The sequence below is a fragment of the Quercus lobata genome, chromosome 8 (assembly GCF_001633185.2).
Source record: "Quercus lobata isolate SW786 chromosome 8, ValleyOak3.0 Primary Assembly, whole genome shotgun sequence".
NCBI lineage: Eukaryota > Viridiplantae > Streptophyta > Magnoliopsida > Fagales > Fagaceae > Quercus > Quercus lobata.
In genome coordinates, this window is record NC_044911.1 from 22,151,854 (window position 1) to 22,170,129 (window position 18,276).

The 18,276-nt window shown below is 32.0% G+C and overlaps 1 protein-coding gene across 1 annotated transcript in view; it reads left to right on the forward strand.

Moving 5' to 3' along the window:
* Positions 1-664, forward strand: part of LOC115957881 (VQ motif-containing protein 4-like) — a 14,086-nt gene extending 13,422 nt beyond the window's left edge. The window contains exon 2 of the mRNA XM_031076219.1: positions 9-664. Within this exon, the coding sequence (XP_030932079.1) occupies positions 9-463 (455 nt within the window). The 3' untranslated portion in view covers positions 464-664. The remainder of the gene's footprint in view (positions 1-8) is intronic.
* Positions 665-18,276: the final 17,612 nt, after the last annotated feature.

Here is an 18,276-nt window from a genome sequence, read left to right on the forward strand (position 1 = left end):
TTCAAAAGATCCACTACCACAATCATCATCATCATCATCAAAAAACCACCATCACCACCATAGCATACCACCCATCAGAACTCCACAAAAGAAACAACAAGGCTTCAAACTCTATGAGAGAAGGAACAACCTCAAAAACAGCCTCATGATCAACACTTTGATACCTAATTTTGCTCATCAGACAGCTGGGTTCTCGCCACGTAATAAGCCTGAGATTCTGTCTCCAAGTCTGCTTGACTTTCCTTCACTTGCTCTTAGCCCTGTTACCCCATTAAATGGTGAAGACCCTTTTGACAAATCCTCCTCACCTTCTCTTGGAAGCTCCTCAGAGGAAGAGAAAGCCATCGCTGAGAAAAAGTTTTACTTGCATCCATCACCGATCACAACTCCTAGAGACGCTGAGCCACAGCTTTTGCCTTTGTTTCCTCTTACTTCACCAAGAGTTTCGGGGTCTTCTTCCTGAAGAAAGTTCATTTTCTTGTATCAATTGGTGGGTTTTGGAATTGGATGCATGGTTCTCAATCACAACTAGACATCTTGCTTTTTAATTGTACAATTTGATCTCTCTTCCATAGAAAGGTAAAGATGCTTTTTTTTTCTTCTTTTTTTTCTTTTTTTGGAAATTTTATGGCTATATTATCATAATTAAGAACTATCAACATGAGATAGATTTTGCTCGGGTCAATTGCCTTTTTTGGGTTTAAGTCTTCTGTCTCTCTCTTCATATAATTCCATGGATGAGTTTCGAATCTGCCTTTTTTTTTTCTTTTTTTTCTTTTTTTGGTGAAGAACTACATAATATTTATTTTTTTTTGATTTGATAATTCGATAATTGTGGAATCTAGTTAGAAATATCAGGAGGTGTCAATTGAGTTGAGCTATAAAGAAGTTAGCAAAATTTTTTTTACAAACAATTACAAAGTAGCAATTCATGTATATTTTCTACTTAGGTTATGTTCAGTCAACAGCAAGTCATTTATCTGCTAAACAGGTATAGCTGATCTGAAGTTGAACCTTTGTATACATATGAACAGTAAATATGAATTCCATTTTTCCCACTACCATTATTTTAACACTTAAAAACTTAAAATTGTTTTCAGAATGTTTATGTTAGGACTTGTTCGTTCTGAGTTAGAAGATAATAGAGGGTGGAGAAATTGGAAAGGTCATGTGACATTTATTGGCAAAGGCAAAGGACTGTTTAAGAAAGAAGGATATACTTTGAAATTTTTTTATGTACTGAAAGTTTGGTGCTTTGAATATTGTAGTCAACTTGTGAAGGGGTTATGGCCCTTCTGGGTCCCTTTCACTCGAGCTATTATCTAGGCAAGTTTGAATGTTCTACTTGATGACACAGTCATACCATGCATTTGATCCTTTCCAATTTTCGCATTATGCAAAACACTGGTCCTAATAACTCAACCAATTAGTCCATTTCTACCTAAAGGTGTTCTTAGAGTTCCCCAAGAAATATTTTCTGTTTGAAAATGACTTTATCCATTTATATAATTATGTAAAGACTCAAATTTATCAGGCCAACAAAATACTATTGGTGGCGTTTTAAACTCCTTTAATTCTTGGCCATCGCAAAATAAAATCCTCTTCCTTGAATAGAGGGGTTTTAGACTTTTTTTAGTGGCCAACAATTACGGGTTGTATAGACAATTCAGTATAACTTGACCATTGATCTTACAAATCAAGGTGTCTATAGGTTGAGACAGATGAGGAAGAAAAGGAGCATGCTAGATTGAAGCAGATACATACATCTATAAACTTGAACATTTTTCTAATGCAGATACAAAATATTCTTCTATCAATTGCTATATTAAAAAAAAAATGCACTTTTGGTCCCTATATTTTGGATCTATTCTCAATTTGGTCCCTAAATTGATTTAGCTCTTAGGTCAATCCTTGATTTTTAAAAATTGCTTTTAAAATAGTTTCTACCGTCAACCCAGTGACAGAAAATGCTGAGGTGGCAAACAGAATACACTGTTTGCTGACGTGGTTAATAAAATAATAATAATAAAAATATATTTAACATTTTTTAAATGCCATGTCAGCATTTTCTGAATTAAAAAAAGCCATGTCAGTTTAATTAAAAAAATAAAAATAATTTATATTTTTCAATTTCAATTTAATTCAAACTAAATTATAAATAAAAAAAAAAAAAAAAAAAAAAAAACAAACAAACAAACTTGTTTTTTGAGAGAAAAAAAAAACTTTTAAATCTAATTTTATTATTATTATTATTATTGTTGTTGTTGTTGTTGTTGTTGTTGTTGCTTTCATTATTTTTTAGGAGGTAAGAACAGAAGAACTTGTTCTTCGTCTTCTTCTCGAGAACAATCAAACTCAAGAGCAAATCAAACCAAAACATGCAAAATTTCATACAAAATTCATCGTCCACTGAAACCTCAGAACATGAAAAAATTTGAGAAAACCAACCCAGAAAAATCATCTCCAAAGAAAAATCAAGACAAACCCAATTGACTAACCCACTCAAAATCAATCTCAGCACAAAAAATCCATACCCACAAACTGAAACCACCACCAACAACCAAAACAACCATCACAATCACCCACACCACCAACCACAACAACCACAAATCACCACCAAAAACCCACCGCCGATCAACCTAGCACCATCCACCACCGAGAGTCAAACCCAAACTCAAACAAAACCCAAGACCCATACTAAAACTCAAAACACCCAAACAAAATCCAAATTCCAAATCCAAAACCCAAACCATCCGCTGCCACTGCCACCACCACTACCACCATCAACATCCTCCACTGCCAAAATCCATACCCACAAACCCAAATAATAATAATAATAATAATAAATAAATAAAAACCAAATCAGATCCATTTTCTACCACAACCACCAAACCCAAGACTCACGGCAGCCCAAGGTGAGCAAAACCATGACCACCCACAAGCACCAATGGCCCCACGCCAGCCCACGGCGATTTGAATCCCACTTGTGCCAATCTGAACCCACCCACGGCAAGCCACGTCATCGAAACGTCACCACTCAACCAAAAATCACCGATTTAGAGAGAGGGAGACCGAGATGAGGAAAAAAGAATAGAGAAATAGAGAAGGAGAAGAAGGCTGAGCTTGTGAGCTTAGTGGTAGAGAGTGTAGGGTGAAGAGAGAGAGAGAGAGTTTGAGATTAGTCGTAGAGAGTGTAGAAGATTTTTTTTAAGCTGATGTGGTTAACCAAAAACAAAAACAAAAAAGAATTAAAACGATTATGAATTTTTGTTTTTTAAGAAATGATTTTAGTTTAAATTAGATTTAAGGTTTTTTTTAAAAATTTAATTTACATTTTTTTTTTAAATTTCTTAGGGCTGGCTTTTTTTATTAATTTAAATGCTAACATGGCATTTAAAAAATGTTATATATATATATATATATATATATATATATATATATTTGCCACATTAGCAAATTGTGCATTCCGTTTGCCATTTCAGCATTTTCTGTCACTGGGTTGACGGCAGTGACTATTTTAAAAATCAATGACTGATCTAGGAGCTAAATTAATTTAGGGATCAAATTGAGAATAGGCCCAAAATGTAGGGACCAAAAGTGTATTTTCGCCTTAAAAAAATTATAATTAAACTCGTGCAAATTCTTATTCCTTTTTACAAATATTTTTTTGTAAAAGGAAATTGTTATTTTTATCTCTTTGTAGTTTGTATTCATATTTCATGGGAGACCAGCTAAAGTAAATGGGAACACAATAAAGGTTAAAAACAAAGGGAGGAGAAAGTTAGACTTTGTGATTATGATGATTGAAAAAGAAGAAAAGGAGAGAGTATTATCAAGTTGGAAAAAATAAAAGCGGAGAAACTGTGAAGACTTTTTCTTTTCCTTCGTAATCTCAAATTGTCTTTGTATCTGGACACAGGGCCCAATAATTAGTGGGGCCTAAAGTAACTGCCAAGATATATATATATATATATATATATATATATATTTTATGCAAGTTGTATGTTTTATTTTTATTTAACGACTTCTAAGCCAAATGCTTGCCTTCTACTTCTACATACTCTCAATCTTGGAATTTATGTGGAAATTGTCCCGACTCTCCCTCCTATTATTTACCTTATAAAGAGAAATGCTACGTCTACAACATTTTTACAACAAATCACATGTGGTTAGTGGTTATTGGTTTAAATTTCAAACTAACACTAAGATTACTTTTTTGCCCCAACAATAACAACTAGTAACAACTTGCCACTTAGGATTTGTTGTAAAAATATTGTAGAAATGTTGTAGACGTAGCATTTCTCTTTAAAAATATATATATACAATCTGTTATGACTGTGTAATATTAATTCTGATGAGCATTGGACTAAGTATTAATTACCAATGATGACTAAGGCCCAGTTATAAGGTAGCCATTGATAAGAGAGATCATGGGACGTTGTTGAAGAGTTGCCTCAACGGTTACAAACTACAAACGTGGGACAAATGGCAAAATAAAGAAGACAGAGAAAGGACATGTGGTGGTAGAGATAGAAATAACTGCCCAGTTCTAACTTCTAAGATACAAATAAAGGCCTTTGTTCAACAAAGAAGGACGCCACAAACCTCACGAACAAATCAGAGAACTTATTTCTGAGCACATAACAACGACCATACTATAGGATACGTAAGTTTATGTCTTCATACTTATATTTGTGAATATTTTTAAGTTTGATGTGATACGTACATGTTTGTGGCAATTTGATCGGTATGAACTTTCATTTCGATGCAATGCCCGTTTAGTAGAGGAGTTTTAATAATGTTGTTTGTAGTTTTTTGAAATACATATGGGTGAAAAAGTGTGTAAAAATATGTGTAATATTGTTTAAAAATTGAAAATGTATGTTTGAGTATGCTTACCAACAGGGGTGGAGGTAGGTTGAGGGGTGACCCAAATTTTGAAATTTTTTTAAATATATATAATTATTTTAACGTTTTTAAAATTTAGTCTACAAAACTAAGAGTGGGCCCCTCCAAGTATTTGAATTAGTCCAATTATACTCTTAAAAAAATTGCCCCCCCAAAATTTTGAAATTTTTTAAAATATATATAATTATTTTAACGTTTTTAAAATTTAGTCTACAAAAATAAGAGTGGGCCCCTCCAAGTATTTGAATTAGTTCAATTATACTCTTAAAAAAAAATTGGTCTAATAGTTATAGAGACAACTTTTTTTTTTTCGCAATTATATTTTTTATTGCAAAATGAGCTCTTATATCTGTTAAATATTTGATAAAATTTGGCACTAAACATGTTTGAATTTATCTTTTTTAACCCGTTATGTAGCGATTAGCAAGTCATTGACTCATTAAAAAAATCTTGTCATTAAAACTACACATGAAATGTCTCTTTAGTTGCCATATAATGAATTAAAGTAAGATAACTTCAAATATGTTTGGAGCCTAACTTGTTCTTCCAAGTTTTAGATCATTCATGTTTTTGAAATTTTCATTAGTTCAATTGAATGATTTTTTTACTTACATTAGTACAAAATTTGATAATTTGTATAGAAAATAAACATTTTTAACAATTTCACTATAAAAATGGTAAAAATGAATTTTATTAATTTTATGAAAGATCGTCATCTAACATAATTTTGATTGAAAATACTAAGCTCTTTTATTTTTGTTGGGTGTGTGTTTATATATAACTTATCAAATAAAAAAGTGTGTGTATATATGTGTGTGTATATAATAAAAAAATCTTGTGTATATATATGTGTGTGTGGAGGGTTGTCTTGATAAATATATTAGTGTTGCAACTTGGCCCCCCCCAAACAAAAATTCCTGGCTCCGCCCCTGCTTTCCAAACAGACCAATGTTTTAGGATTGAATCAACTGGATTCCTATGATATGACTTTATTCAGGATTATTTGCCTTAGTTTTAGTTCAATCCAGATGATTTACTTTGAGCTCTTTTATTTCAAGATGTTGTAAACTACTTAAGTCAATTAAGTAACTTAGTCATTTAAATATTTCTCATCCCCTTTAATTGTTAATTTGTGTGTATTTCAAAAGTCCTATTAAGTTAGGCATTTCCAGACCCTAGACTCTAGTCTTTGAGGTCAGATAACATTTCGAGCTAGTAATAATATCTTGAGAACCATCTCAAGGTAATAACAATCCGTCCACAATCATTTCAAGTAACCTGAAAAGGTAATTAACAAACCAAGATTAATCAAAAATTGGTTTTAGTTTAAACAGTCTATACCTTAGATTTTCCAAGTAAATTTCAACCATTTAATTGTACTAACCAATTCAACACAAAAAATATTATTTTCTTTTAAGATAATTAAATTCAACTATGTGACTCATTGATCAATTCAATTACATGGTTAAATTTAATTGAGAACTTTTTATAAAAAATTAAAATTAAAAAAAAAAAAGTAGTTAAAAACCGTATCTAAGTTTTGTCCAAAACATAATAGAAGTTTAAAACCCATTCTTACTGTCAAGTCATAATCTGATACCCATAGATTTTTATCTACAATTGAAGCAGCTTGAAGGGTTCATTTTCAAAGTTAAGATCGTTTTCAAACAACAGAAGTAACCTCCCTCTCAAATTGGAATTTGATGCACGTTTTGAAGGCAGAGTGAGTATATTAACTAATTAACTTTGTGTTAGTTTTCTTCTTTACCCTGAATCTCTGATGTAAGGCTTTTAGTTTAGTGATCAAGAAATTAATTGTACTGTTATTAGTCATTTCTTCACGGGCTTAAGGGAATACTAAACAGATAGTTGTCATTCAATTGACAGTAAATCATGAGGTCGAGTAACATTGATAATTTTGCACAATGAAAGGCATCTGCCCCTTTTGGTTTTAAGGAATTGAAAATTTTATTTTGACATTGACAATCAAATGACCTTGATTTGTGCTGATCAACCTCCTCCACTAAATATGAATTACATGCTCATTGTGGTTTTTGAGGACCTATTTTCTTCACAAATATTATTGGTTTTGAGTGAAACCGGAATAGATGAACACGATAGCAATATTGCATGCATTCAACTTTGTAGATTATATTAAGGGACAAAATTGCCTTATGCCATTTTCACCCAAATTATATAACCTTATGCCCCCTTCACAAACTAATTTGGGAAATACCCCTCTTTTGAAACTCGACTTTTTCAAAATCGAGTTAAGCCCTATAGTGACGTTTTTAAGGACTTATAGTGGTGTTTTGTAACTTGAGCTCCATGAAATCGAGTTACAAAACGTCACTATAGGGCTCTAGAATTTTTTTTTTTTTAACTTGATTTTGAGAAAATCGAATTATAAAAGAGGAGCATTTTCCTAATTAGTTTAAGAAGAGGGGGCATAAGGCTATATAATTTGGGTGAAAATGGTATAAGGTCATTTTGTCCTAATATTAAGTAATGAAAGTGGGGGAAGAAAAAAGAAAAAGAAAAACCTAAGAAATTATCTATGACTGCTTTCACATCAATGATTTTTTCTCTCTCTCTTTGGAATTAACAATAAGCTTTTTATTATTATTTTTTGAGAGGAAACAATAAGATTTAAAGTTTAAACCATCCCATCCACTCTATAATAATTTCATCGTACTACCAAGGAACTATAACACCCGTATATATACATCATTCTTCAACATTACAATTTGAGGATACATATGGACTTCCCAACGCAAATTTTCAGTTTTTTCCTCTCTTTTTTAATAATTTGATGGTATAACAAGAGAAGACGGGAATTTGAATCATGATTCTCCTAATAAAAGAGAATTTTTATCATTTACTATCCAAGCGCAAGTGCAAGCTCAAATTAAAATTTTATTTTTTTTATTTAAATTTGATAGTACAATGGAGAAGGGGAAATTAAATCGCGATTCTCCTAATAAAAAGAGAAGGTTATGCCACTAACAACATGTTTTTAAAAAAAAAAATTATAACTAGATAGTTGGATGGGAGGATTCGGACTCTAAATATCTATGAAAGTTCAAATATGTGTATAAAACACCCTTGAACGTTTAGACCCCCAAATACAAAATAACCAATTCAAGCTTTATGTCAAACAACTAGCGTGCGGAAAATGAACAAAAGCTATAAACAGAATTGGTAAACAATCTAAGCCAATTAAAAACACATCCACAGTAGAAAATAAAAGGCAAAGATAAAGGGAAGAGAGATGCAAACACAAGGACAACACACGATGTGTTATCGAAGAGGAAACCGAAGCCCTCGGCGTAAAACCTCTCTGCGGCCCTCCAAGCGGTCAATAATCCACTAGAAAATGTAGTTGGGATACATGAACAACAATAGACCCTCCAAGCCTAATCTATCCGATATACCTAAGCCCTCCAAGCTTCTTGCTCCAACGAGGTTGCGCCGAACCTTTTTCTTTTCTAACTTACCGGATTCCGCTACTTGACCATAGCATCCGCCATCCTTGGCATCTTCCAATGTTTCCCAAAACTCCAAAAACACTCAACACTCTAAATGGGTGTGGGTAGTGTTTGGATAGAAATCCCCTCTCAATAGGTATGACAATGAGAGAGGGAATGAGAAGAGACTATAAAGATTTCTCTCTAAGAATGAGTAGCTCTCTCTAATTGGGTGGGTGTTTTTAAGAAACCTCTCTTAGGGTTTTTCTTTCTGAATAGCCACACATATTTTGTGGGAATGAGGGGTATTTATACTGGTGTGAGAATGAAATGCGAAGAGTCAGTTTTTCCAAAATAGGGTTGGTTGGCGACTTGACCTCGCGACTTGACTGAGTCGCGAGTTCAAGCCGCAAGCTAACTTAATAGCCAGTCTGGATTTTTGTCCTGTAGTGCTCCAGGTGGCATGACTGTTCAGCTCCCCTGCATGCTCTGCGCGTGTGCAACTTTTGGAGGCTTGCAAGCCGCGAGCCTCCCGTGAGATCAAGCCACAAGTCCCTGCTTCACTGCACTGTCTTGAGCATTTCTTCACACTCTCTCACACACTACCCTTACATGATTCCCACCTAAATACAAGGTTTCTAAGTGCTGTATTACAAGCAAATGTCATGGAATAAAGCCAATACATGGTTGATTAAATTCAACCTTACAATCTAGGTTGGAAACACTAAAAAGTAGAGGTACAAGTTAAGCCACAAAACTCTTGGCAACAACACGATCTCTTAATTGAGAATGTATCTTGTATATCAGATATATGCATCTTCTGTCGCACAAGCTCACTACTATACGAGACTCACATATTGTGTAAGAGAAGATACATATTATCTAATACGTGAGATAATTATTGCTCTTAATTCTCAACACAATTATTATATTAACGGATCCTAAGTTATTCCTATTGCGCTTAACAAAAACATACAACTGAAGAACTTTCAATCCTTATATGTACTTACAAGTTGCTGATAAGTTAAAAACATTTTTCATTAGGGGTGGCAAAATTGGACACAACACATGAATCCAACACGACACAACACAAAATTAGTAGGTTATGAGTTGAAACTTAATGGGTTCATGTCATATTTGAGTTGACACGACTAACCCGTTTAATAAACGGATTGGGTTAGTGTCCATCACTTGAAACCTATCTGACCCGTTTAATTAAATGACATTTTACCAATATACCCTTCAAACTTTAGGTATATAAACTTACTAGTCGCTAACTGTGCGCTGCACGGGAAAGGTATTGGGTATGAAGGTTTAACATTCAATATTTAAAGAACAAATTATTCAATATTTCTAATTAATCATGATGAACCACAACAATAGCAAATATGTTAACCCATCCAACAACAAAAATACAACTCATAAGCTTAATAAATTATATCCAAACACAAAAAAAAAAAAAAAAAAAAAAAGTCTCATATTAATACAAAGAGAGAAACAAAACAAAAGGCTAAATGTAAATTAAAATTATAAAACATTAAGTGAGTGTTTGGATAGGAATTATTATTGCGTCTGGCGTTTGCGTTTTGCTTCTTTTTTTTCTTTTTTCTTTTTTCACGCTTTTTAGCTTTTAGAGACAAGTTTTACTGTTCACACACTGTTCATGGAACCCACAACCACTTTATTCAAAAAAAAATATTAAAAATGGGACCCACGGCACTCTTCACACGTTTAAAAATGATTTTTCTATAGTGTTTTCAGTTTTCAGTTTTAGCAAAAATAAGTTGTATCCAAACGGACCCTAATAGTGGTCATTGTAAACCACAAAACATATGCATGGCTATTTAAAATCACTTCTATCAAAAGAACTGTCAAAAGGGATAGCACTATTAATAAAATAAACCATCAATACTCAATATAAAATAATATAAATAATAAAATAAACAATCAATACTAAATATAAAATAATATAAATGATAAAGTAAATAATGCAAGCGCACGAAGTTAACACTTGATGGACGTGGTAAAGGCATATAAACTTGAATTTGAAAGCTTCACAAGCTTGGTCAGGCAAAGGCAGACAAAACAAAATAAGGTTGAGAAGACAAAAGAACGAAAGGAAAAAGAAACAAAGCAAAAAGAAAGGAGTCTTGGCAAAGAAGATGAAGAAGATGGAGGTGACAACAGCTATTTGGTATTGACTTCCGTTTTTCTCTATGGGTTTTTTTGTGTGGATAATATTTAAATGATCTGAGTTTTGGGTTTTGGGGGAAGGAGATTGTAGCACGAGAATGTCAAAAGAATAATTCAAATGTTAAAATATTGAGGTTTGTATTACTTTTATAGTGTTCATGATGGGTGGTCTGAGGAAAGAGATTGATTCTAAGGAAGAAGATGTCTGTTGGTGGGTATGGTGGGTTTTCAAATGCGATGTGATGCGATGATTCTTTGTTGTTGGTTTGTCATGGGTCTGATTGAGGAGGAGTTGGGAGGAGCTGGAAGAGAAGGCACAATATCATGAAAGGTAAAGGTAGAGTCTTCGTGAAAGGGAAAGGCAAAGTTGGGTTTTAAAAAATTCAATTACATTTTTTTTTTTTTTTTAATATTGTGCTGACTGGAAAATTGTGGGAGTTTCAAAAGATTCGGTTTTATATATAACTAGTCGCTAACCCGTGCGATGCACAGGCTAGTTAAATAAAAAGATAATTAATCAACCACATGGTAAAAAAAAAATTAAAAGAACCAATAAGAGACTAATTTGTTCATCAAGTAATCAATTTAAGTAGCATCATAGCTCATGTACAAAACTATTAATCTATTGTCAATTGTCAAAGGGTCAAATGACAATGTGGAAAACATTTCATAAATAACTTATTGATAACAGGTATATAGAGAGGGGACTTTCGTAAATCATCAATGGAATTGGAGTCAACATCTCATTGCAAATGGAATGTAGCTCTATATCTAAAAGTAAAGTTTCAATCATTCTCTTTCTATAAAACATTATCGAAACTATATGTAGTTTACCTTGGTTTCAAATAGAAATTACTTGAAGAAACAACTATATCTATGTCCTCAGCACCATACATTTCCATCACGTATTGCTGTGTCAAGCACGCCAACACATTGAAGAAACAGTTACCAATACATGCTCTCACCAATCATAGAAGTTGGAATGCCGAATTGTGCCGATGCAGAAGATACCGTTGCCATACCATAAAAAAGATTCTCTCTTTTGTCTTATTCAACTTCAATTCCATTACTCTTTCCACAAAATTGTAAAAAATGAAATGAAAAAGCATGAAGTAAACTTTGACATCATAGCCACCAGGAATGTTGTCTTTGCTAAAAATTGAGGGGTGAGGGTTCACACCCATCACAACTTGGCAACAAAATTCATTCCTCTGCTTCAAGTTCATAATTTCTGTAAAAGCCATAAAATGTTAAATACTATCCCAAGTTTCACTATTGCAACTGAAACCTTCATGACTGCCTGTTTTATATGCTTACAATTAATCATTAAATAGGAAGATAAATACTTGATAGATCTCATTTACCTACTTTGCCCAGGTGCTTCAACATCTTCCAAATAACCTTTTTTTTTTTTTTAAAAAAAAAATTCTATTATTATTATATGGTAACATCTTCTAAATTACCTATGACATGGGTGTGATGATTTTTTTTTTTTTTTAAAAAGAAAGAAAAAAAAACATGAACTTGATATTTTTTTTTTCCTGAGATTGATTACCTCAATCCTATCTATGTCTATAACCTTGAGATTTTGGAAACCTGACTGAGCCAAGTCTTTTAGTAGCTCATAGCCCAATCCATCAACCCCTACTACTAACACTTTTGCATATTTTGCAAGATCCTCACTCAAGTCTCAACTACCACCAATTAAAACAAAAACCTTAAAAGTTTTAACATATTTGAATAAGGATTAAACCCAAGAAGATTGAAGCTGAAAATTGATAAGAAAGAGCAGTACCATGTGGGGGTACCTTGTTTGCTGATTAAGTCCATGAAATAAAAGAAAAAGAACTAAACCCATAAAAGTTTTAATCCATGAAATAAAAGAAAAAGAACTAAACCCATAAAAGTTGAACGAAAAATAAACACCTAGATATTATAAACTAAAGCAAATAAAAATTACTTTAAGGAAGTGAGTGAATTTGAAGGAAAATTAAAAAGAAACATTGCCATCACATAACCAAGTATATGCTTTGAAGAGCATCCCAAAAAATAAAAAGCTATACCTGAAAGGCCAGAGACAACCTTCATGGCCTTCTACTTTGATCTATCATTATATAATCTTTTACAGAGGCTATTTAAGACTTAAAGATTCATTTTTGTGGCATTGTGAGATGATAGCCTACCCTAATAAATAAAAATAGAATTGGTAAAGCAAATAATACCTTCATAGATTTCATCCCATCCAATGTAGTAATGATGTCCATTTTTCTTTTCAAATCCAAGGCTTTTGTTCTCTAAAGATTTCATTGCATCTTCCATCTCTCCAACTTCTCTTTTATGGTTATTGTCGCTGTTGTCTAATGAATTAAAAGAATAATCAAAATATTTAGTCAAAAACCATGTTATATGTACAAAAGATTGCAAGACTTTTATTTATTTTATTTTACCTTATCCTCTTCACACAGGTTCAAAATTTTTGGTAGCACCAGACTCAACAATATAGTTGAAATTTTGTGGGTCAGTCTTGATGGTAAGCTCAACAAAGCATCTGTACATTTGAAGTAGAATCAAAACCTTCGAATACCTAAATAATTGTCACCAATAACATCTACTTATGGGGAGCATCATGCGTGCTTAACCCCTCAAAAGCCTTTGGGTTGAAGACAAGTGAGTAGTATTTGTCTAGCACCTTCCTCTCTCCCATCCTTCAATTATTAAAACCAAGAAAATTTTCAAAATCCAACACCTAATTGTAATGTGTAAGACACAAATAAATACTAAATCATAAGAAACAATTTGTTAGTAATCTCCATCATTTAATCAAACAAAACACATCCACTCAGCTTATTTTTACCAGCCAGCATCTGATACCAAATACCCCCCCCCTTTTTTTTACAGAGAAAAGAGTTCAGTTAACATCCGATACCAAATACCCCCTTTTTTTTTTACAGAGAAAAGAGTGCAATAGTGATACACATTGTGATTTCTTAGAATGAGCGAACAATTATGAACAATCGCATGATAACAAAGTCAATGTTTGGTACATGTTTAGTCATATAATATACAAACGAATAAAAGAATTGAAAGTCAAAGATTTCAAGTTTTTCATATCTCCTCTTAGATTCATTATGACTGCTTTAGTTCTCATTAAAATTATAAAATATGCAGATAGAAGTGGCTTTTCATTCTTCTTCTTATAGTCATGCTCCAGTTCCTCCTAACACATAGACACCTAATAATTAAATAAAACATATATAAAAAAAATTGCCAGAGTTCCAAAGATTGGTCATTTGGTTGCATTCAGATAAAAAAATAATAATAATAATGGAAAAGAGAAGAACAAACAATCTATGAAAGAGTATAAAACTAAAAGAGAAGAAAAAGAACCTGTCCAATACCAGAACAATCTCATATACATAATATTCAACTCCATGCTTCATCTGGTTATGTCAGATCAGCAATTAATACAGCAATCTCTTCATCAATATTAGAGGGCACTGGTCTGACAGTAGTGAAGGGCTGCCTGTAGATCTCTCTCTCTCCAACTCTCTCTGCACAATACATATTCATTAAAAAAAAAAAAAAAACGAATTCAAAATTAAATCGCTGAAAACTATAACAGAACAAAAGGGCCTGAAACAAAATTTGAACATAAAATTAACAACAAAAGGCTTGCATTTCTTCTCAGCGTCAAAACAAAGGTCATATACCTGTATTCATAAAAAGCAAGGACTTCATTAATTTTGACCCTTTTTTCAAGTAGAGAAACCCCCTGATAGGATCAAAATCAAAAGCACATTAAATTATCAAGTAGATTATAAAGTTATTCTAAAAAAAAAAAAAAAAAACACAAAACCCCTTCGTAACAATAGGAAATTAAGCGAAAATTGAAATTAGTAAATATATCTTTGACTAAAAAAATCAAAACAAGAAGGAGGAAAACAAAAATCAAATAATAAGCCATTGATTAAAACCCAAATTGCCCAAAAAAAAAACAACGACATTTCCCATTTTTTAATCAAATGAAAGCAAACCCAGATTATAAATCAATCAGGACTGCCCAAATTTTGATCGCATAAACACAATAAACCTAAAAACCCTAGAATATGAAACTAAGATCAAAAACTGAAAAACAGAAGGCAAATAATAGAAAGATTCAGAGAGAGAGAGAGTAGAAACATTGTGGATTTGAAATTTGCTCCACTACCTTCTTGTCTAATAACCCAAATATCAAGCCAAATAAATAAAAATAAAAAACAACATAGAATAGAACAGAACATGAAACTGAAACTTACCGACAACTGTGTGGAACCGGAAGATGGAGGAAGATCGGTCTAACAGTAGCGAAGAGGCCTCCCTCAAGTTTCTCTCTCCAACACTCTCTGCATCGTATCAGATTTTTCTGTGTTTTACGGTCACAAAAGCTCTGTATTCTTTATATATCTCTCTCTAGTCGTTTTTTATTTAATATAGAGAAGCAGAGCATCGGGTTTAGGGTTTAGAAAAGTTTTTATTATTATTATTATTATTATTATTATTATTATTATTATTTTAATGTTGCGCTGACGTGGAAAATTGTAGAAGCTTCAAAAGTTTCGGTTTTATATATATATATATATATATATATATATATATTAGTTGTTGTGGTTTATTTTCTTTAAACATATTATGATTGATTATTTGTGATATTGAGATATGCTTTAGTTTTGAATGATTATTAGTGATACAGTTACTCGTTGCTTTTGAATTTTATGTTAAAAATATTTATTTGTTTGGTTTTTTATAATTCATATCAATTCGGTTAATACTAAAATTAGTTTTTTTTTTTTTTTTTTCATTTTGATAAAATCTGATAAACAGGTCAACACGACTAACCCGTTTAATAAATGGGTTGTGTTAGGGTTGGAGAATTCTGACCCGTTTAATAAACATGTCGGGTTAGGGTTGACCCATATAGTTGAATACTCATGGGTATGGGTCGACACAACATGAACCTAACACGTGAACATAAATTGCCACCCCTACTTTTCATGGTATTGTAAATAAAAATTTTGAATTGAAAATAACACTTAAAGAGTGATTTTAAAATATTAATTTGCATTAAAGAATAAGTAGAATTCAGTGCGTTTAAATATTTAAAAAGAACGAAATCTTGTCGTCGAATAAGAGATCTAGGATCTGCTTACGCCAAGAATCAATTGATGTTTTGGCCTAATAATAAAGATCAATCATCATGGAGTGGAACGATAGGTTTGAAATATTATTGTATTGATAAAAATAAATAAATAAAAAGAGAATGAAATCTTCTAATTTGCTCTCGTTGAAATGTCTTTGACTCAATGGTTATTGTTTGGGATCTTTTGTTGATATGCCATGTATCTAAATTTGATTGGGCTACTTTGTTGACTTGGGTTTAGCCGAATCCACTGCTCACATCTACAGAAATAATGAAGAAGGCTAACGTGCTTCATGGGATCCGCTTATTTTGCTAAAAATGAAAACTTTTTACTGAAAGTACTATAAATAAAAGTAAAAGTTAGCTGAAATAATATAGTGGGATCCATGAATAGTATCAAAAATAAACTGAATAGTAAAATAAGTTGGCAAAATTAATCATGCCAAACACACTTTAAATTTTGAAGGAAAGGATAATTAACAGAAGTTGTCATGAAAGAGAAGGGACACTCCTGTTTGTGCACTCAATTGCTCATAAAGGGGTGTTTTCTATCTACTTGAATTTTAAGTAGCTTGAAGGATTCATTTAGAAAGTTGAGATTGTATTCAATTCTTGTTGGGACAAGAATAGTAATCTCTCTCAAATTGAAATTGGATGCGCATTTTGAAGATGGAGTAAGTATATTAATTAATGATTTTTTTTTTTTTGGTTAGTTTTCACCCTTTACTCTGAGGTAAGGTTTTTATTATGAATTGAATACGAAAAGTTATAAACGTGGTGTTGTAATTAAAAAATTTGAATTCGAAATCAAACCATTAAAAAGTGAATTAAAAATATTAATTTGTATTAATGAAGGAATAGAATTCTCTATATTTAAATATTTACAAAAGAATGAAATTTTGTTGTTGAATAAAAGATTTAGGGTTCAATTCCTACTTACACCAAAAATCAATCTTTGCCTTCGCTTGATGATAAAGAGCAATTATCATGAAACGAAAATCATATATTTGAAATATTATAGAATCTATAAATAAAAATAAAAAACAGTGAAATCTTTTAATTTACTCTCATTGTAAATGTCTTTGACTCAATAGTATTATTGGGGGTTTTTGTTGATGTGCCTTGTATCTAAATTTGATTATTCTTTGCTGACTTCGGTTTAGTTCGAAGAGCTGAATCTGCTACTCACATCTACGCAGATAATGAAGAAGGCTACAGTACTTCTTGAGATTATACAGCACATAGCAAACCTTCAAAAGAGGGGGAAGGAACTTGCAACCAAGTCAAATAGCTTGTGAAAAATCACATTTTAACTTCGAAGGAAAAGGTAATTAAGAGTAGTAGTGAAGAAGGAGCTAGAAAGAGACACTCCTATATGTGCACTAAATCTCTCATAAATAGGTGTTTTCTATCTACTTGAATGTTAAGCAGCTTGAAGGGTTCATTTACAAAGATCAGATTGTATTCAATTCTTGTTGGGACAACAATAATAAACTCTCTCAAATTGGATTTTGATACACATTTTGAAGCAAGTATATTAAATAATTAATTTGTTGTTACTCTGATTTAAGGTTTTTAATTAGTTGAGTGATCAAGAAACTAATTGTACTGTTCTCAGTCATTTCTCTCCAATGGGTTTAAGGAATATTAAACAGTCTGTTGAATGACAACTATCTGTTTGTTCATTAAACAGATAGTTGTCATTCAATTGACAGTAGTCAGGTCGAGTAACATTGATAATTTTGCGCAATGAAAGGCACTGCCCTTTTGGTGTATGGAATTGAAAATTTTTATTTTGACATTGACAATCAATTAAATGACCTTGATTTGTGCTGAAACCTCCTCCACTAAATATGACTTAAGGGCTCTCTGTGGCTTTTGAGGACCTATTCTTCACCTATATTATTGGTTTTGCGTAAAACCGAAATAGAAGAATGATTGCATGCATTACACTTTGTAGATGATATTAAAGAAAGAGAGTGGGGAAGAAAAACAAAAAACGTATTAAATTATCAAATGCTTCTTTCGCATCAATGATTTTTTTTTCTTCGGAATTTATGTCATCGTACTACCAAGGGACCATAACGCCCGTTATACATCATTGCGACTTCAAAATTACAATTTAAGGATACATATGATATGGACTTCCCAAGAAAATTAAAATCTTTTTTTTTTCTTTTTTTGCATCGCACTTTTTTTTGAGAATATACTGCAAATTGAACATTAATTCTTTTTAAGATATCGGTATTTCTCTCATGTTATTCTCAATAAGATTTTAATAATTTTTTTCAGTTAAGAAGAATTTTCAATAATTTTCTGCCAATAGAACACCGCATTTGTCACAATTAAAAAACTACAATGAAATTCTATGAACACTGCAACCAATTAAGGATTTTTATAATTCCCTATCCAAGAATAGACATGGCAAAATTGACCCAAACCCATTGACCCACTCCAAATCTAAAATTTGTTTACCTAGAGTAAAAAGTAAGTTAAACCATGGTCCGACCAATTTTTTTTAATTTTTTTATT